Consider the following 20976-nt stretch of genomic DNA (forward strand, 5'->3'; position numbering starts at 1 on the left):
AGCAGGGAGTCTGCTTCTCCCTCTGACCCTCCTCCCTCTCATGCTCTCTGTCTCTCATTGTCTCTCTCTCAAATAAATAAATAAAATCTTTAAAAAAAAATTTTTTTTTTAAAGAAAGGAAAGTGAGTTCGGGCAAATCAGAAAAGGCATGGAGACACACTACCTAAATAGGCAAAGGGCCTAAATTATTCACAAAGAAATTTAAAAGCATATACGGAAAAATTCATTAGTAAGGAAAGAATCACTTTTTTGGCTTATCAAATAGGCAAACGTTTTTGTTGGTTTGTTTTAAATGAGCTACCCACCCACTGCTGGTAAAGTTGTTCAAATGCTTATTTATACCAGGCATGGCAAAGACATTTCTTTGTATCTACTAACCTTGCTCAGTTTGTTTTTCCTACCCGGAATGCTGTGTTGTGAAAGATTTTTCCAGTGCAGTGGACCCAGAGAGCATAAGTGATATGCAACACTTGTTATTGACTCAGGAGAGAAGATGGTTTGTCACCTGTTTCATACCCCTGGACCTCCCTTTGCTAGAAATGGCATGGCCCCTCCAAAAAGAAATTCATCAGGATCTTTCAAGAGCCACAGAAATGTTTATACCACATCTCACCTAATAATATCCCTTTTTGGAAATCTATCCTAAGAAAACTATAAATACAATGCTTTATGCTCTGTTAATCAAACCTTTGTATAATTAGTCATTTAAAAATGTGATTACAAAATGAGAAAAAGAACTTCAAATCTGCAAAATGTATATGAGAAACCCTAACACACTGAAAAACTTGCTTGTATAGGGAATACTAAAGTATGATAAAATCTGGTTTATAATTCTGTAGTTTGCTGTCACTAAGAATGTCTTAAAAAGTAAATGAAAAATACATGAAAACAAAATATTCCATAATAGCAGCTATAGGTAACTGAGTGCATACTATGTACTAGGCACTGTTAGGCTCTTTTATGCAGATGAGCTCCAAGCCTTTCGACAGTTCTGGGGGAAGCACTGTTACCCCATTTCCTGAGGAAACAAAGTCAGGCTCCAAGAATGGACTAAGATTTGACCTCAGGTCAGCCTGGCTCCGAAGCCCACACTTTCCCTTCTCTGCCAAGAGCTCTTCTACCTGTAAACAAAACTACATTCCTGGGCTTGTACTTGTTGAGATTCTGGGACTATTAGGAAATTTATTAGCCTTCTTTGCTTTCCAAAATTTTCCTTAATATGCTTACTATTATTTGTTTAGTGAAAAAGTAAACCTAATAAAACTATGTTAAAATTAGGGTTCTAACAAACTTTGCCTGTGATTCTTTCTGACTTCAGTCCTGTTATTAGATGGGTTCATAGAGCAAATTCTTCAAGGAGAAAAGTGAGAGAGAGTTGAGTAGTTTAGTTGTTCCCTAGAGAAAATAAAATCACAACTTTTAGACTTTGCTGGGATGAGGCCAGGAAGGTTTCTAAAACCTTTGAGATACACATACCTCTTGGCCGAGATATCCTGCTGCTGGGAATTTCCTCTTAGGAAACATGACTATATGCAAAGACATTAGAGCAAATTGATAAGGGAAATACTAAGGCCTAACAGGTAACAGGGAAGTGTAATGATAGCAGTAACGTACAAATAAAAGATAAATTAAAAGCAACCTCAGTATACAACCTTAGAAGGCTAATGCTAGAAAATAAATCAGGATACATCTATGTAACCAAGTACTAGGCAGTCCTGAAAAACAAAAGTTAGGGGCATAAATATGGATATGGAAAGATATTCATGATATATTAGAATAAAAATTACACCCTTCAAAACAGTGCCAATGGTACGATTCTATTTCATAAAAATATTTTTATATAAAAATCTATATAGATCTATGCAAAGGAAAAATATCTGGACAATTTTATATCCTTTTTAGCAGCAAGTGTATCTGGGAGAGGGTAATACAAATATTCAAAGAAAAACATGTTATTTTCTAATCTTCAAAGAATATATATTACTAGCATAATCACAAAAAAATGCTTAAAACACGAGTATTTCTAAATTTTAAAAAAATTAACCTGAATAAAAGAGCTGTTGTTAGGAATTGGGTGGGAAAAGGAGGGAAGCAGCAAAAGCATTATCCTTGGGAGCCCACTAGGATAGCAAGCTGAAAACCAAAATAACAGGCTGAGGTATGTAGCATCTCAGTCAGGTCAAGTTTGTAAAATATGGAGGCAGTGGCTGGTATGTCTTCCATATGTTCCAAATAGTTCAGGGGTGACAAGCAAAGTCAACTATCCCATGCTGTCACCGATTCCAGTTTTGGCATGAAAGAAGCATCAGAACAAAATTAGTCAAGTCGTGCTCCTTGACTTTCTCTAGTTAAGGCTCCTCAAGAAGTCTGAAGCCCTGGCCCAGAATTCTCAACAAATGGCCCACACCCAGACCCTCAAGAAGTCTCGTCCACCGGGGCGCTTGGGTGGCCCAGTCGTTAAGCGACTGCCTTCGGCTCAAGTCATGATCCCAGGGTCCTGGGATCGAGCCCCGCATCGGGCTCCCAGCTCAGTGGGGATCCTGCTTCTCCCTCTCCCACTCCCCCTGCTTGTGTTCCTGCTCTCACTATCTCTCTCTGTCAAATAAATAAATAAAATCTTTAAAAAAAAAAAGAAGTCTCCACCATCTCTTAATTCAAGTGTCTGAAGACCAAACTGGAGTGATGGAGGAATGTAGAGAAATCTAGAAGAGGTAATGAAGAAGGAACTAAAGCAGCTGGCCTATGTATAATCCAAAGATGGTGAACGCTTGGAAACCTCATCATCTGTGACTGGGGCAGTGGCTTGGAGAGTGATTTTAAAAGGCTGGACTCCTGGGAAAAGCCAACACCATATCATGCTGGTAAAGCACACAAAACTACCTAAAAGGTATTCTTGCCAAAGAAGCTGAAGATGAATCTAAGTCTCTGATATACTAACTTCTATTTACAGAAAATAGAGAGGAACAAGCTTAAGACACTACAGGAAGCAGACAGATTTAGAATGGGGAATATCACACAGGACAATGGCACAGTTTCTTCCAGTATTATTTGCATAATCACACAAAACTTTTACAGAAAAAAGGTGCTAGAATGATGGTCACCAGGGCTGGGAAAAGGGAGAAATATGGAGTTTCTACTTAATGGGTATAGAGTTTTGGTTTTGCAGGATGATAAAGTCCTGGGGATCTGTTGAACAATAATGTGACTATAATTAATACTACTGAACTGCACACTTAAAAATGTTTGAGGTGGCAAATATTATGTTATGTGGTGCTTTTTACCACAATATAAACAGTTTTAAAAATAAGTGCCTTCAAATTAAAAATTAAACCAGAATATAAGAGTACTAAAACTGTTAGATATATTAGGAATTGGGTGGGAAGAGGAAGGAGGTGTATCTCTACATCATCCTTGGGGTCACACAAGGCATTAAAAAAAGTAAGAGGAGACTGCTTTAGATTAAGACTCAAGAGATCAGACAACCAAATACAATTTGTAGACCATGTTTGAATCTGGATTCAAATGAGCTAATTGTAAAAAGACATCTTAGCAGCTATCAGGGAAATCTGATTATGGCCTGGGTAAAACCCTTTGTTTGAGGTGATTTAAAATTTTCCTCCTAAAGTAGATGTATTAAGGGGTGCCTGGGTGGCTCAGTCAGTTAAGCGTCTGCCTTCGGCTCAGGTCATGATCCCAGAGTCCTGGGATCGAGCCCCACGTCAGGCTTCTTGCTTGGCAGAGAGCCTGCTTCTTCCTTTCCCTTTGCCTCTCCCCTGGCACGTGCTCTCTCTCAAATAAAAAAATAAAAAAAATCTTTTAAAAAATAAAGTAGATGTATTAAAATTTAAAAAACAGAGAGAAGACAATTGAAAAAATGTATTAAGTGAATCACAATGTAGATTTAGCAAAAACGGCGAGGGGAGAAATGAAATGACTGAGATTGACAGGAGCCTGAGTAAACTGATGGCCCTGGGGAAAGAAGCTGATTTCACAAGATGGGAGGTAGAATCCATCAAAAAGTCATACAGGGAATTCCTGGAGGGGAAGGGAGAGAAATTAAGGAGGGTGTAGCAAGTTAAAAGTGTTCAGAAAAGGTTGGCAGCTTGTTAAGAAGGCCCAGGAGCCAACCTGAAAGGGTTCCCAACAGCCAACACTGGAAGAATGTGAACAAAATAAATAGTATTTAATTACAGCCCATAGAATAAAATAAATATCCATGAATTCATACTGATATAAATAAACTACTGAATAAATAAATAGGGTGGGTAACTTCCTCACATGAGAAATCTAATTACTAAATGTAGAAAGAATGAGGGAAATAGAAATTCACCTTATAATACCACAGAGCCACAATGGCTGTAGGCAAGATCTATTTGCAAGATGCTAAAATTTAGTGGGTAACAGTTTGAGGAGAAACTGGATACAGGCAGTTCCTGACTTATGATGGTTCAACTTATGATATTTTGACTTTACAATGACTTTACAAAAGCAAATGCATTCAGTAGAAACTGTACTTCAAATTTTGAATTTTTATCTTTTCTGCACCTAATGATATATGGTACAAGACTCTCTCATGATACTGGGCAGTGGCAGCGAGTGGTAGCGAGCCCCAGCTCCCTGTCAGCCTTGTAATCACAAGATAAACAACCAATACACTTAGAACCCTTATGTACCCATACAGTCATTCTGTTTTTCACTTTCAGTATAGTATTCAATAAATTACATGAGATAGGGCGCCTGGGTGGCTCAGTTGGTTAAGCGACTGCCTTCGGCTAGGTCATGATCCTGGAGTCCCGGGATCGAGTCCTGCATCGGGCTCCCTGCTCGGCAGGGAGCCTGCTTCTCCCTCTGACCCTCCCCCCTCTCATGTGCTCTCTCTCTGTCTCTCATTCTGTCTCAAAAAAAAAAATCTTAAACAAACAAACAAAAAATTACATGAGATATTCAACACAATGATAAAACAGGCTTTGTATTAGATAATTTTGCCCAACTATAGGCAAGTGTAAGTATTCTGAGCACTTTTAAGGTAGAATATGCCAAGCTATGATGTTCAGTAGGTGAGGCATATTAAATGCACTTTCAGCTTACAATATTTTCAATTTACAATAGGTTTATCAGGACAAAACCTCATCGTAAGTCAAGGAAGATCTGTACTTGCAGTCTCATAATTTCTCCAGTAGGATACTTATTAATTACAAAGAGAAATAAATAGTAACTTTAAAGAACAATCCAGTGGACAGCACTTTAAATCAAGGCATCAAGACTAATCAGTATCACTATCAATTAAGATGCACTGACATCCTGTTCCTTTGTGGGAGTGGTGGCAGGATCAGAAACCAGTTTACAGTGGGTTGAAGAGTAGACTGTCATGAGAAAATAGGGCCTACCAGTGAGGGCTATTTCATCAAGAACTTTGGAAATGAAGAGAGGTTGTGCGGCTAACATTCGTTTGGCTCATCAGGTTCTGACGAGTAATGTTTGCTTTTAATTTCATGACTCTGGGCCACGCATCATAGATCAACCTTAAAAAGGGCTGATGAGAAAAAGCAGGGCAGTGAATAACAACAGCAACAAGTCACCCTACCAGGCAAGGGATCAGGTTCTGGGATTCCAGGTCCAACTGGTTACCATGTGTCTCTGTATCTGACCACCAGTCAAGGCAGTGATGGAAAGCTTTTAACATTATAGCAATATGGCATTCAAGAGATTTTTGTGCAACTCTGGGCTCATACCTTTAAAGAGCGAAGTGTGTTCTGTGTAGAATTAGGATTTTAGGTGAAGTTCGCTGTGCTAATGATGCCACAGCCCAAGAAAGTTCTCAAACAGGATTTTTTTTAAAGGAAGGAAAAGGGAAACAAGAAACCCTAATCCCTCAGACAACCACAGGAAACTACAAAAAAGATTCTCCTTGATTAGTAACCGTTTTATGACCTACAAGAACACTTACAAGAAAGTGTTTAGCAAAAATACACTTCCCTGAATTAGTCTCAGAAAGTCATCCTCTAATCCTTAATCTCAAGGGAAGTGGCTATCATACTTCACCCTAAGAAAACTTTCTGAACCTCTAATACTGTAGGTGTCCTTGTCTGATTTCACATGAAACAGTGCTGGGACTACTACAGAGGAAGATGGCTGAAGGCAGTAGAGCACTGCCTTTTCTTCAGAGAGGAAGTGGCAGGAGTAAAGAAAACCAGGGTCAAACATCAAGATATGAAATAAATACCTCATGAAATCTCAAAATAAAACAAAGCCGGGGTTCATTTCCTACTTCATCACTTACAACCTAGGTCGGATCAACCAACCACTTGGGAGCTTCAAGTTCGCCTTGCCTGTAAAAATAGAATAAATATGCCCACTAGGTACACTGCAGCATTCCTTAAAAGATCAAATAAAATAATATACATGACAATGTTTTGTGAATTATGGGGTGTGATGTAAACACATTGCCAGTTACATCAGCCTTGTGGACGAATCAATATAAGCACACCTTGAAAATCTTTCTACCACGCTCTGTGTTGACACATCCCACATGAAGATACTGTACGTAAACACTCCTAGAAAAACTTGGGAACAGACTGCCTGTCTGAAGTCCAACGGCCAGTCACAAAATTTTTGTCAGGGTGTCAAAATGAAAGTTTTCCATTCCACGAATACCACCAAAAGAAAGGCAAAATCTATTAACTTCTTTCCTATGCAACAAAAATATTCTTTGTAAGGATTTTCAGCTGTGTGACTACTGATACGTGTGCTGGATCTTCTTTTGCAAAAGGCTGTTCTGTACCCTTGCAACCATTCGCCATGTTTTTTATCACATCATGATGAGTTTTCAAGTCATTAAGTTGTGAGAGCTGGAGGAAGGTATTCTCGCATTCAGAGCACTCAGAGGGTCTCTCCCCAGGATGGAGCCAAAGATGTTGAGAATGTTCTCTGACTGGAGGTTTTTAGTAATGATTGCACTCATCAGGTTTCTCTTGAGAATGGAGCTGATAATGGCGGGTGAGGTGGGAGGGTCGGCTGAAACACTTCCCACACAGCTGACACTGGTAAGGTCTCTCTTGAGCATGAATTCGGTAGTGCTGAATGAGATGTGAAGTCCGACTGAAGGCTCTGCCACAGTCACAACACTGACAGGCTCTCTCTCCCACATAGTCATGTTTCCGCTGATACCGAATTAAATACGTCTTAACGCGGGGCAACCTAGGGGGAAGGGCTTTTGCTGCCTCGTGGGCTTTGAGATGTTGGAAAAGATGCACATCCTGGATAAAGGCTCTGCCACACTGGGAACATTCATAGTAGTCTTCCTGCCTATGAATTCTTACACGGCCACCAATATTTGCATGCTGGATGAAAGACTTTCCACCTTCGTTGCATCCAAAGGACGTCTCACCATTCCGGTGCGTCCTCTGATGTCTGGTGAGGTGTGGCATGAGGTAGAAGGCTTCTCCACATCGTTTACATTCAAAGGGTTTCTTCCCAGTATGGATCTGCTCATGTCTCTCACGAGCTGTCTGGGTAATAAAAGTTCTTTCACAAAATCCACATCTGTTCTCTTGGAGGAAAGGCTTGTCATCCACCGGCTGGGGACTGGTGCAAATTCCAGGAGTAGCACATTCATGGGGATCCTTTCCTGGAGGCCCTTCTGATTGCTTAGTAAGATATGAGCTCCTCTCAAAATCATCACGGTCATGGCTTCTTTCTTGAGTGGGGGTCTTGGGCTCAGTCATTGTTACAGGACTCAAAGGTTTCTCTTGGTTGACCTGGTACAAATCTGATGGATCATCAGGAGAAGATTCTCCTACATAGACACTGCAGAAGTTACCTACCATCAGATCCTCCATTCCTGCCCCCAAGGATGACTCTTCCACAGGCAGGCTTTGCTCTGGAGTTAGATCTTTGGTTTTAGGTCTTTTCTCCCCATCTAAAAGAAATGTAAAAGTTCCTCTATTCTTTCCTCACAGAGACACATCATTATAGTAGAGACATAAGAAAGGGACCAAAAATAACAGAACAGATCTTATGCAGATTGGGAGGGATTTAAATGTTTTGCTAAAAGTTTGGATTTTCTTTTGAGAGTAGTAGTAGTCAAAAGTTTGTGCTTTACAAAGGCAACTCTCTGTGTGGGAAAGAAACTGACAAGAGACAAGGATGAACACAACAGTCTCGTGCTGGCAGATAGCAGATGAAATAGTAGAGCCAGAAAGCAGATTAGGAAATCATCAGGAAAGGGACAACTGGACCCACAATGGATTAGATCTTTTGGGAAATGGTCTTTGAAGAGACGACTCACATAGAAGACCAAGAGACGGCTGTTCTGCCCGTTCTCCTCACAGAGAACACCTCAAACCGTACTCGACAATCAGCACCAACCTCCATCAGCTTTAGCCTGCAATACCAAGCTCCCGACTGGTTTCTCTGCTGGTCTTCCTAAAGCCCACTTTCCACAGAACGGTCAGAGGGCTCTTTCTAGACACTGCCGCCCAGTGGAATGCCCTGCAATGAGGTAAACGATGTGTATTTTTGCTGTCTGATATATAGTCACTAGCCACATGTAGGTAAAGAACACTTGAAATGTGGCTGGTGTGACCGAGTTTAAATGTATGCAATTTTAATTCATGTAAATTCAACTATGTGTGTCTAGTGGGTGTCACATCAGACAGCACAGTTCTAAGGAGTCAATAATTCTACCTCATTCCCTGGGCTCAAAACCCTCTCATACCTTTTTCACATCTCACTTGTCATGAAATCCACATTCTTTAACATATTCCTACGTGAGCTGGCCTATGTCTATCTTCTCAACGTTAACTCCTATCCCCCTCCAGTTTACTCAGACCATATTGCTTTTCTTCCTTTTTCTGGAACACCCAAGCTCATTCCAAACTTGCGGCCTCTGTATTTGCTATTCCCTCTGCCTGCAACACTCTTCCTCAAGATTTCTATGTGGCTCCTCCTCCGTCTGACTACCTCTCTTAAGTGGCTTCCCATTTGTCACTGCCTGCTTTACACTCAGACTCTATTACTTGTCTGTGTATCAACTATCACCCCCATTAGAATGAAAGGACTATAAAGGAAGGGATTTTGTCTGACTTGATCATTACTGTAGCCACAGAACCTAGAACAGGGCTGGGCCACCACAAGGGCTCAATAAATATCTGTGGAATGACTGAAGGAGTCAAGGAGTGAATGTAAAGAAGACACTGAGGGCAACACAGAGGCAGGTAGAGGGGTCCCCTTGGTAGGTCCTTGAATTTTGTTTGGACATCTTCTCTGCCTACACAGGAAAAGGCAGGGAAAGCTGTATTGATTACCACTAGACTGGGCATAGCTACTGGTTCAGGAACGGGTTATGACCCAAATGGAACACTGAAAATGAGGAGAGGTGTGTCAAGGGCTTCTGAGAAAGAAGCGTCCTCGCTCTTGCGAATGCTTCTTGGACACACCTGCTCGCTTGCTCTCTCTCTCTCTCTCCCCCCCCACTGCCCCACCCCCAGACTGGAACAAGAAAGCACACCCAGGATTTGTCGGCAGAGTAAAAAAAAAAAATGAAAGTAGGCCCTTGATAACATCACTGAGCCTCTGAATCCAGCCATCCCTGAAGCCCAGATGAGCAGTATTGTAAGCTAATACAATCCCCTTATGGCTTATACCAGTTTGGGTGTGGTTTTCTATTAACAGGAGCTGAAGGGCAACAATGATCCTGGCTGATACACATAGTGACCCGGTTCAGAGAAGGAGAGGATTTCATAAAGATGACAAATGTTATCATATTGTAGCCATAGAGTTTGGAGAGGGTTTTTGTCCTTGAGCCATAAGGATGTTGGTAGGGACCTTTGGGGGTTGTGAAACAGAGTGTGAGAGAGGGAGAGGGAAAGACGGAGAGAGATACAGTGAGACTCTGTGTGTGAGTGTGTGTGTGTGTGTGTGTGTGTTGGCAGAGGTAGGGGATGGAAACCAGATTGTGGGGGTTAAAGAGGGAAGGGAAAGGGAGCCATTGGGTGTCAACAAGTCTGAAGAGCTGCCATGTGGGAAAATGCGAGGCAAGTGGAAAGAAGAGTGGTATCACGCCAAGGTGTTTTCTTGTCTCAGTTAAAGAGGAAAGACCGACGTCTAGCTGCAAGGGGAAAGGCACGAATAAGTACAGGGGTTCGAACAGTAGAGAAAAGGGAAACGGGCCTCCCTGGCACCAGGCAAGAGAGTCGCTCCGACTACAGGAAGAGCAGATGAAAGAAGAACTAAGTGCACACTAAGTGGTGAAACCTTGTGAGCCCTGAGAGCAGACCTCTACCAGCCCTCTATTTCCCTGGCCTGAGTGGACTTTGAGGGATGCTCTCAGACCAACAGCTCCCAGCCCCCATCCCGACTGACTGGGGGGATTGTCTTCCCGTAATTCCAGTCTCCATGGGCTTCCCCCTCACTACTTACCTTGACATATCTCTGTATTGCTGTCTTCCTCCCTCACACGTGACTCTTCCTCTTCCAGCTGTGAGATAATGTCAGGTTTAGGGAACTGGTACCCTGTTGAAGAAGGAGACTCATAACTTGGGGGTTTTACTTTGCACCCACAGCGACTCCCAGCCTAGGCTCTAAAGACTCAGAGATAATAAGGAAGATGCAAATTCACACAAAATAAAAGTGAAGCCTGTTTCTAATGATTTTGGCCCAAATGGGAGACATTTTTGGTTGTCACAAGTTCAGGGAGAGGAAGGAAGGCTATTGATATCTAGTACAGAGAGGCCAGGTCGCTAAACATCCTGCAATGCCCAGGACATTCCTCCACAGCAAGGAATGATCTGGCCTGAACGTCAACTGTGCCAAAGTTGAAAAACTCTGCTTTGGAGTAAAAATTGAAAAGGGGGCTTGAGAACAGTGTGCTGGGCTCTCTACTTCAGCTTGGGGGGATCTGATGTCATAGCTGCTCAACAAGTTCTTTTCCTCATGATAGCTTCATTCCCCTTGTCTTAAACTGCTCCTTCTCCCTCCCCTAGTTCTGTGTTTCCCAAACTTCAGTCATTTGCAGGCCACCTGCCGTGGTCTGAATGTTTGTATCCCCCCCAAATTCGTATGTTAAAATCCTAAAGCCCACTGTGGTGTTATTAGAAAGTAGGCTTTTGAGAGGTGCTTAGGTCATAGGGTGGAGCCCTCATGAATTGGATTAGTGCCCTTATAAAAAAAAGGCTTCAGTGAGTTTCCCTAGCCCTTTCCACCCAGTGAGGAGACAACAGGAAGCCTGTGACCTAGAAGACAGCCCTCACCTGACTGTGCTGGCACCCTGATCTTGGACTTCCAGACTCCAGAACTATGAGAAATAAATGTCTGTTGTTTAGAAACCACCCATTCTGGGATATTGTTGTAACAGACCAAACGAACTAAGACACTACCTCATTATTTCCATATTGTCTGTCTCACCCCACTAGAATTAGTAACATCCACGAAAACAGGAATCCTCATCAATTTTGTAACACCAATGCCTATTCCAGAACCCGCCATACTGACAATTTCACTGACAAATTTATTAACGACCTTCACATTCTAGCCCTATCTATGTGCTACCTGTTGTAATATTTAGCATTTAATACTCTTCTTTAGATCATCTCTCTTTTTAACTTAAATACACTTATTTAAATGAAAGTTTATATCAACCTTAAAAACAGAAACCACAGTCATTTGCAAAAAAGAAAAAAGGCCCCGAAGATAATACAGCAATAGATCCAACCAAAATTAATGTTATTGAGTGCTACCTAGTTTTGGTCGCCTGTCTAAGACTCGGGGCCTGAGGTCTGCTCTCTCTTTACTAAAATGGAAGGCCAACAAAAGGTACTACCTAAAATAACCTTCTCTATAATCCACTGTACTCATTCCACACTTGGGAAGACAATGTCCTGGGTGATATGCAAAATCTCCATTAACCCAAAACCTTCGGGGATACAAGAAGCCAAGGCCTCACAAGAAGACAGAAATGCCTCCAGGTTACTGCATGAGGGCTAAAAAGGTAAAACTGACTTATTCCCTCTATTTTAAGTCATAAATGTGGTAACTGAGGGAAGAGTTATATTGCAAAAGGCACTCCTTTTTGCCTTCTTTGTAACCAACAGAAGTCACAGTTCAAATTACACACCCTTCTTTTTAATATTTATTTATTTGAGAGAGAGAGAGAGAGTGCGCATGCATGAGCAGGAGGGGCAGAGGGAGAAGGAGAGAGAATCTCAAGCAGACTCCATGCTGAGTACAGATCCCAGGACCCTGAGATCACGACCTGAGCCAAAACTAGAGTCCGACCCTTAACCGACTGTACCACCCAGGCATCCCTCAAATTACACACTCTTGTAAGGTAAGGCACTTCATCTCCTCACACAGGTCTCTGACTTCACAAGGACAAGAGCGTCAGCTTACTGCCATTGGAATGGTGTTTGGTTTGCCTGTTTCAGGAGACCTCAGGCCCCCAAAAAGCCACTGAAATGAAGACCCTGGCACTGGTACTAAAATTTTTTAGCTTGTGGGGAGAGGTAAACAACCTTGCCTCTGGATATGAAGAGAGACTGGCAATCCCTTACTCTTAAACTTTAAGTCTAGTAGAAGCCTTTGGAGCTCCTGAAATTTTCATCAATTCTTCACATTCAAAAAACCTCACTGCAAGCCTTCTACTGTGCCAAGACCTGATGAAACCCACCCCCATCCAACAGTACAGTCATTTACTTTAAGGGAGCAGATTCTGGAGCTGATCCACTAAGGGTCAAATCTCAACCTGCCACTTTGTAGCCATGTGGTTTTAGATAATTTAACTTTCCCATGGCTCTGTTTCCTCATCTGTAAAGTGGCAATAATAATAAAAATAACAGGAAATACACCTCTCCCTCACAGGACTAGTGTAAGGATTAAAGGAATTAAGACATGTACAGTGCTTAGACTAATGCCTGATACATATTAAGTACTCAATGTTGGCCCTATTAGGAGTAAGAGTGAATTTGATATTAAAATACTGTCTTTGAGGAGCACCTGGGTGGCTCAGATGGTTAAGCGTCTGCCTTCGGCTCAGGTCATGATCCCAGGGTCCTGGGATCGAGCCCCGCATCGGGCTCCCTGCTCCGCGGGGAGCCTGCTTCTCCGTCTGCCTCCCTCTCTCTCGCTCTCTCTCTGTGACTCTCATGAATAAATAAATAAAACACTTTTAAAAAATGATAATAAAATAAATACTGTCTTTGATCTGAGTTGAAATTCACTGACATGGTGAACCACTATTACTGATGTTCCTGATGTGAGGACAGAAAAGAGTTGAGAACCACTGCCCTAGTGGGCAGAAACCAAGTTCCAAGGAGAAGGCAGCCTTACCTAAGGAGACCAGGTTCCTGTAATTCTCCAGCATCACCTCCCGGTAGAGGTTCCTCTGAGCAGCACTAAGGTAGGTTAATTCCTCCGGAGTGAAGTCCACAACCACATCCTTGAAAGTCACCAACTCCTAAAATACCAAAAACACTTCCAAATGGTCAAAATCCAGAAATCATCCCAAAGAGGGGGAAGGCGCCTGATGAGAGAGGACTGAACATAAAGCATTCAGACTGGCAGAAAGCTTCTTCTTTTTTTTTTTCAAAGATTTTATTTATTTATTTGACAAAGAGAAAACACAGCGGGGGAGGGGCAGAGGGAGAAGCAGGCTCCCTGCCGAGCAGGTAGCCCGATGCTGGGCTTAATCCTAGGACCCTGGGATCACGCACGACCTGAGCCGAAGGCAGACGTTTGACTGACTGAGCCACCCAGGCGCCCCTGGCAGAAAGCTTCTAATCCAAGTGTTCTAATCCAGAGGGTACAGGGACCTAGTAATGTACCTTTCTTTGTCTTGTAGTATGAAAGAAGGGGGAATATGTCTGAGATAGTGCCTGCTGCTAATTACTACAAATTTGGATTGAAGGCAAAAGATACTTTTAAGGGATTCCCTAGGTGGCTCAGTCCGTTAAGCGTCTACCTTTGGCTCAGGTTGTGAACCCAGGGTCCTGGGGTCGAGATCCGCATGGGGCCCTTGCTCAGCAGGGAGCCTCCTTCTCCCTCTGCCTGCTGCTCTCCCTGCTTGTGCACTCACACTCTCTCTCTCTCTGACAAATAAATAAAATCTTTTTTAAAAAAGATCCTTTTAAGCTACTTTATAAATAATGAATGTGCATAATTAAAAGCTAAGCAGTATACCTCAGCCTCAGGAATCAGAGAGAGCTAGGTTTAAGTCCTGGCTCTGGTTCTTACAATCTTTGTGAATGTGGGTAGGTTAAGCCTCAGTGACTCATCTGTAAAACCCAAAGAGCTCATAAAGAGATATTTAATCTTATTAATAAACAGAGAAATGCAAATCAAAATGACACCATACCATTTATACTCATTCAACTGACAAAAATTAATAAGTCTGGCAATACCAAATGTTGTCTAGAATGTGGACTCATGAGACCTCTTATTAGATGCTAGGGGAAATGTAAATTGGTAAACCACTTTGGACCCAGAGATTATATTCCTAGGTATATCTGATCATGTGTACTTGGAGACACTTATATTCTTTTTTTTTTAGCGAGTGAGTGAGAGAGAGAGAGAGAAAGCGTGCACAAATGCATGAAATAGGAGGAGGGGCAGAGGGACAGGGTGAGAGAATCTTAAGCAGGCTCCACATCCAGCGTGGAGGCTGACATGGGGCTTGATCTCACAACCCCAAGATCATGACCTGAGCTGAAATCAAGAGTCAGATGCTTAACTGGCTACGCCAGCCAGGTGCCCCCTGACATTTATATTCTTAACAGTGCTGTTTGTAACATCCAAAACCTAGAAACAATCCACATGTCTGTTTAGAGTAAAAGAGATAAATCTATTACGGTAATAGTCACACAATGGAATAATATTCCAGCAATGCAAACCAATTAACTACAGTTACAACAGTCTTGATAACCTAAGGTTGAATCAATTAATTAATTTAAAGATTTATTTGAGAGAGAGAGCAGGCGAGTGCATGTGTGTGCACATGTGCCTGGTGGGGGAGGGGCAGAAAGAAACCTAAGCAGACTCCACACTGAGTGCAGAGCCCAACATAGGACTTAACCCCACAACCCCCAGATCATGACCCGAGCCAAAACCAGCAGTCGGGACACTCAACCGACTGTGCTACCCAGGTACCCCTAAGGTTGAATTTAAAAAGTAGATTTTGGGGCGCCTGGGTGGCTCAGTCGGTTAAGCGTCTGCCTTCGGCTCAGGTCATGATCCCAGGGTCCTGGGATCGAGCCCCCACATCGGGCTCCTGGCTCAGCAGGGAGCCTGCTTCTCCCTCTCCCTCTGCCTCTCTCCCTGCTCATGCTCTCTCTCTCTCTCTGTATCTCTGTGTCTCAAATGAATAAATAAATAAAATAAATAAAATAAAAAGTAGATATTAGAAGACTACATAAGAATATGATACACATTTTATTAATATACATCTTTTGTGTTTTCAGGAAAACATTATGCAGATCTATGAGCAACTGATTTAAAGTAGAAGTCATACACTGGCTGCCCAGCTCCTACCAAGGAGGTTATTTGGTTTTTATTATAGGTTTTTTATTATTTTATTCAAAATTCATATTAACTGCCAACACTAAAAAATTTATAGATTTAGTACTATTAACTGGAGTTTTAAAATCAGAAATCAGGCTCCATGGAGTCTGCTCAGGATTCTCTCTCCCTCTTTCTCTGCCCTTCCCCGCCTAAAGCAAATAAATAAATTTTTAAAGAAATGATTTAACAAGAACATTAAGGAGAACATTTTTTTTTTTTAAAGATTTTATTTATTCATTTGAGACACAGAGATAGAGAGAGAGAGAGCATGAGCAGTGGGAGAGGCAGAGGGAGAGGAAGAAGCAGACTCCCCGCTGAGTCAGGAGCCCGATGTGGGACTCGATCCCAGGACCCTGGGATCATGACCTGAGCCGAAGGCAGACGCTTAACCATCTCAGCCACCCAGGCGCCCCAGGAGAACATTTTTGAAAAAAAAAAAATAAAACCTCACAACAGTATCATGTCCCTATAATAGCTGCCATTTATTTCACACATAAAAAGGAGCATAACAGTGCAAACCACATAAGAGTTGTTTTAAATGAGCCAACACTGGGCATAAAATGGAATACTAAAAAAACAAGCAAAACAATTAATTCAAGAGATAGAAAAAGCAGAAAAATGGGGGTGCCTGGGTGGCTCAGTCTTTAAGCATCTGCCTTCGGCTCAGGTCATGATCCCAGGGTCCTGGGATCGAGCCCCGCATCGGGCTCCCTCCACCGCGGGAAGCCTGCTTCTCTCTCTCCCACTCCCCCTGCTTGTGTTCCCTCTCTCGCTGTGTCTCTCTCTGCCAAATAAATAAATAAAATCTTTAAAAAAAAAAAAAGAAAAAGCAGAAAAATGTTAAACGTGTAGTATGTGGGATGGTGATTAGTCCAACAGAGAAAAATAAAGCAGGGAAAAAAATAAAGCAGGGAAAGAAGATATAAAGAGTCAGAAAAAATTTTTTTTAAGATTTTATTTATTTGAGAGAGAGAGCATACACATGACCCTCTCAGGGGAGGAGGGGAGGGAGAGGGACAAGCAGACTCTGCACTGAGCATGGAGCCTGAGGTGGGGCTCAATCCCACGACCCTGAGATCATGACCTGAGCTGAAACTAAGAGTCTGTAGCTCAACCGATTGAGCCACCCAGGCCCCCCAAGTCAGAAAAAAAATTTAAATAAGATAGCCAGGGAAAGGCTCAGTTAGGTGATATTTATATAAAGACTTAAAGGAAATGAGAATGTGATTTAATTCGATAGGGAAGGTCTAGAAATCAGGAGGGTGAGATACCCATATTGGAGAACAAAATCAGAAGAAAGCTTCACGTACCTGGGATCCAACAGATGAGGGATTGTCAGACATCTCTGTGTCCTTTTGGAGTTCGTCGGTGTTCCTCTCTTCTGCAATGACAAAGTCCTGAGGAGGGAAACCTAGAAGAGAGAAGGAATGACCATGGAACTGAGTCCAGTCTGGCAGTACCCAGAGACACGGAGAGTGCTTGCCACCCAATACCATCCTTCCTGCCATGGAAGACAGCAGCAGTCCTGGACTTCCTATAAGAGAAAAACCATAGACATCTTTTCTCCTTTCAGTATAGCAAGTTTCAAAAAAGAGCTCTGGGCATTTCCCAGCTTTAAACCCTTCAATGACTCCCTACTGCCTTCCAAATAAAGTGGAAATTCCTTCTTTATCAGTGGTTCCCAACCTCACCGTCCACTCATAAGCACCAGGGAACCTCAGTTTCTCAACTGTAAAATGGAAATAATACTTATACTTCTAAGTGATCTTGTAAGGCTTAAACATTACATATATAAAGGACACAAGCATTTTAAAAAGTGGCAGCTCTTAAAGATTTTCCTAAATCTTTTTCATTCACCGATCTAGAAGACGGCCACATTCCCTACAGTAACCAGAACCTTGAAGGCCTTCCCTGCCTGTAGTCTCTTTCCAAGTGCACCCTTTATTCATCTGTTGTTTCTCTCTCATATCCTAGGTAGCTTTCTTTTCCCCTGAATTCCAGCTCCATCAATAGCTCTGGGCCTTTGGCCAAGTTTTTATTTATTTTTATTTATTTTTTTAAAGATTTTATTTATTTATTTGACAGAGAGAGACACAGCGAGAGAGGGAACACAAGCAGGGGGAGTGGGAGAGGGAGAAGCAGGCTTCCCGTGGAGCAGGGAGCCCGATACGGGGCTCGATCCCAGCACTCTGGGACCATGACCGAAGGCAGACACTTAAAGACTAAGCCACCTAGGTGCCCCTGGCCAAGTTTTTAACCTCTGGGACAATACCCTCCTTGTCCACCTGAGGCACTATAACACCATGATTAGAGTACAGATGCTGGAGCGAGCTGCCCAGGTCTGAACCCTGACGAATTGTGGGGTCATGGGCAAGTTACTCAACCTCTACATGCCTCTGTCTCCTCATCTATAGAATAAGGGTAACACCTGTTTCAAAAGCTATTAAGAGAACTATATAAATTCGTATATATAAAACACCTAGAATACAGTACCTTGAAAGTATTCAACATGGGAGGCCTGGGTGGCTGTCAGTTAAGCATCTGCCTTCGGCTCAGGTCACGATCCCAGGGTCCTGGGATCGAGTCCTGCATCGGGCTCCTTGCTCACCAGGGACCCTGTTTCTCCCTCTCCCTCTGCCTACTGCTCCCCCCTGCTGTGCTCTCTCTGCATCAAATAAATAAATAAAATCTTTTTAAAAAAAGTATTCAACATGTTTACTATTATCATCTTCAAAATCCTTTTAAGAAATGCAGGTACAGGAGCGCCGGGTGGCTCAGATGATTAAGCATCTGCCTTCGGCTCAGGTCATGATCCCAGGGTCCTGGGATCGAGCCCCACATCGGGCTCCTGGCTCAGCGGGGAGTCTGCTTCTCCCTCTCCCTCTGCTTCTCCCACTGCTCATGCTCTCTCTCTATATATATTTCTGTGTCTCAAATGAATAAATAAAATCTTTAAAAAAAATGCAGGTACACATAACTGGATTAATCATAAACCTTAATTCATGGAATCAGTATTAAACCATGCATGACCTTGTTTACTTTAAATTTATTCATTTACATGCTTAAGTATAATTAATGCCTGTGAATTCACTACCTAACCCCCAATCTAGAACATTCCCAGTAACTTATATCTACCCGTGTGCTTTTTCCTGTCCACCCCCAGCCTTCTCTCCAGAGGTAACTGTGGTCTTATGTTCATACTTTTTTTTCCCTTGCCTGCCTCTCTCTGTCTACCTCCCTCTCTCTCTCTCTCTCTCTATATATATATATATGTATATAAATACCCCTAAACAATACTTTGTTTTTAGTATCACTTTTATTCAAAGGACAATGAGGAGTAAATGGCTTTCTTCTTTCATTATTAAAATATCCTTAGTTCCAATCTAGTAACTTGAGTTTCCAACAGACCAAATTTTGGTAAAGGTTAAACTTCCAGGCCTCGTAGCTCCCCCATTTTATAACCTCCTGTGTGTTGTCTTGTTTTGTGTTGATACTCAAGTTTAGGTGAGATAAGAAATGGAGCAGGAAAGAACAAAGCTGGAGAGAAGGGGTACTCTCAGAGAAATAGGAAATATTAAAAGCAAAAGCCAAACCCAAAATTTCGTCCATCTCATATGAGGCAGATTAGACTGGATTATAAAATTTATTCTTTCACTTATTCATTTGACATCTCCTATGCATGCCAGGCATACAGAGGATGTTCAGTAAATGGAAATGACTAGTGGCTTCCTTTCTCTCTCACCTTTCTCCTCACATGCTTGGATCAAACTGGCCACCAGGGTTCCTGCCTCCTTGCTGTTCTTAGGCTTTTTTGACCTCACCCAGGTCCGAACCTCCTCTGGTAGGGTGTTCAGAAACTGTTCCAGCACCAGTTGCTCCATCATCTGCTCCTTGGTGTGGGTCTCCGGCTGCAGCCATTGCCAGCAGAGCTCCTGGATTTGGCTCACAGCTTGGTGTGGCCCGGTCACTGAAAGATATTGAAAATCCCTAAACTTCTGATGAGAAACTTTCAGAGCCCCTGGATTTCTTATGCGGATGGTTTCTGGATTCTCTTCTTGATCATGTAGACGGAAGAGCTGGGGATTCTTCAAGATATCCAAAACATCTGTCATGTGCAGCATCTTTACAGCTTGGCCCTTCACAGGATGGAGATACTTTAAAAGGCAGCCTGCTTCAGAACATACTTTGTGGAAGATGGTAGGCAGAGTTGTAGCGTATGAAAAAAAGACACAGAAACCCAGGACCTGTAGAAATTATGTAGAGAGACTTACAAATGGCCTGCACAGTTAGCACTGGACAATGGGGTGGAGGAGATTCGAAGCAAAAGCAGTTACTTCATTTCACACAAATGCCTAAATACACACACAGGAATTTGCACATCTCCAGGTAAGATGCTACTTTAGCCCCATCCCCAGATCTGGAAAATGCACAGGCACAGGCTTGAAATATTTCAGAAATGGCACTGAAGGGAAAAGAGACTTGAACCCCAAACACAAAGAACTGAATTAATTTGATGAACCACAGGAGAATTTCACTTCAAAAAATAAATGAGTTAAGGTGACTTTATACTATACAGAATAAGGAAAGAGTCTTATAACACATACATCATACAAAGGACTAGATTCTTATGCAAAATATTTAAAGAACTCACACAAATCAGTAAGAAAAAGGGATATAAGCAACAGCAAAAAATTTAAAAGATTTGAGCCGGTATTGCACAAAACAGAGCTAAATGGCCAATAGACATGAAATGGGGCTCAACTGCATTAGTTATCAGAGAAATAGGAATTAAAACCGTAATGAGCTATCACGACACACCTTCCAGAACATTCTAATTGAAAAGAATCAGACAGTAGTAAGTGTTTGAGAGGAGAAAGAACCATGGTAGAATAGTACATTCATACAAGGCTTCCACTAATTTCCTCTTCCCATCTCAATATATAAGATTACATAGCCATCTTGCAAGTCAATAGGGCCAGCTTCATGGGCATGCAACCAGTGCAGTCATACAAGGCTCCATGCTCAGAAAGGCCTCAAGCTTAGTTTAATGCTCTGCTGTTGCTATCTTGAGATTTTTCATATTTTAATTTTTTTTAAAGATTTTTATTTATTTGACACAGAGAGAGAGAGCGAGAGCAGGAACACAAGCAGGGGGAGTGGGAGAGGGAGAAGCAGGCTTCCTGCTGAGCTGGGAGCCCGATGCGGGACTCGATCCCAGGACCCTGAGATCATGACCTGAGCCGAAGGCAGTCGCTTAACCAACTGAGCCATCCAGGCGCCCTTTCTTTTTTTTTAAAAAAAGATTTTATTTAACAGAGAGAGACAGCGAGAGAGGGAACAAAAGCAGGGGGAGTGGGAGAGGGAGAAGCAGGCTTCCCGCCGAGCAGGGAGCCTGATGCGGGGCTCGATCCCAGGACTCTGGGATCA

General features: G+C 42.4%; 1 protein-coding gene across 1 annotated transcript; it reads right to left on the reverse strand.

Annotated features, from left to right (window-relative positions):
- Positions 1 to 4961: 4961 nt before the first annotated feature.
- ZIM2 (zinc finger imprinted 2) lies at positions 4962 to 19772 on the reverse strand. The gene is made up of 5 exons (XM_034986255.1): positions 19292 to 19772; positions 16860 to 16960; positions 13324 to 13450; positions 10420 to 10512; positions 4962 to 7918 (listed from the first exon to the last, which is right to left on the reverse strand). Exons 1-5 carry the CDS (start codon positions 19668 to 19670, stop codon positions 6942 to 6944), a joined length of 1677 nt encoding a protein of 558 aa, XP_034842146.1. The 5' UTR covers positions 19671 to 19772; the 3' UTR covers positions 4962 to 6941.
- Positions 19773 to 20976: the final 1204 nt, after the last annotated feature.

The sequence above is a fragment of the Mirounga leonina genome, unplaced genomic scaffold (assembly GCF_011800145.1).
Source record: "Mirounga leonina isolate KUSES-001 unplaced genomic scaffold, KU_Mleo_1.0 Mir_376, whole genome shotgun sequence".
Lineage (NCBI taxonomy): Eukaryota > Metazoa > Chordata > Mammalia > Carnivora > Phocidae > Mirounga > Mirounga leonina.

Bases quoted from the DNA above. Each gene is read 5' to 3' on its own strand.
- ZIM2 (XM_034986255.1), bottom strand. From the start codon at position 19,670: ATGCTGCACATGACAGATGTTTTGGATATCTTGAAGAATCCCCAGCTC. The intron at 13,451-16,859 runs GTACGTGAAGCT...TTGGTATTTTAG, and splicing joins CCTCATCTGTTGGATCCCAG to GAGTTGGTGACTTTCAAGGA. The intron at 7,919-10,419 runs GTAAGTAGTGAG...CATTTCTTTTAG, and splicing joins CAATACAGAGATATGTCAAG to ATGGGGAGAAAAGACCTAAA.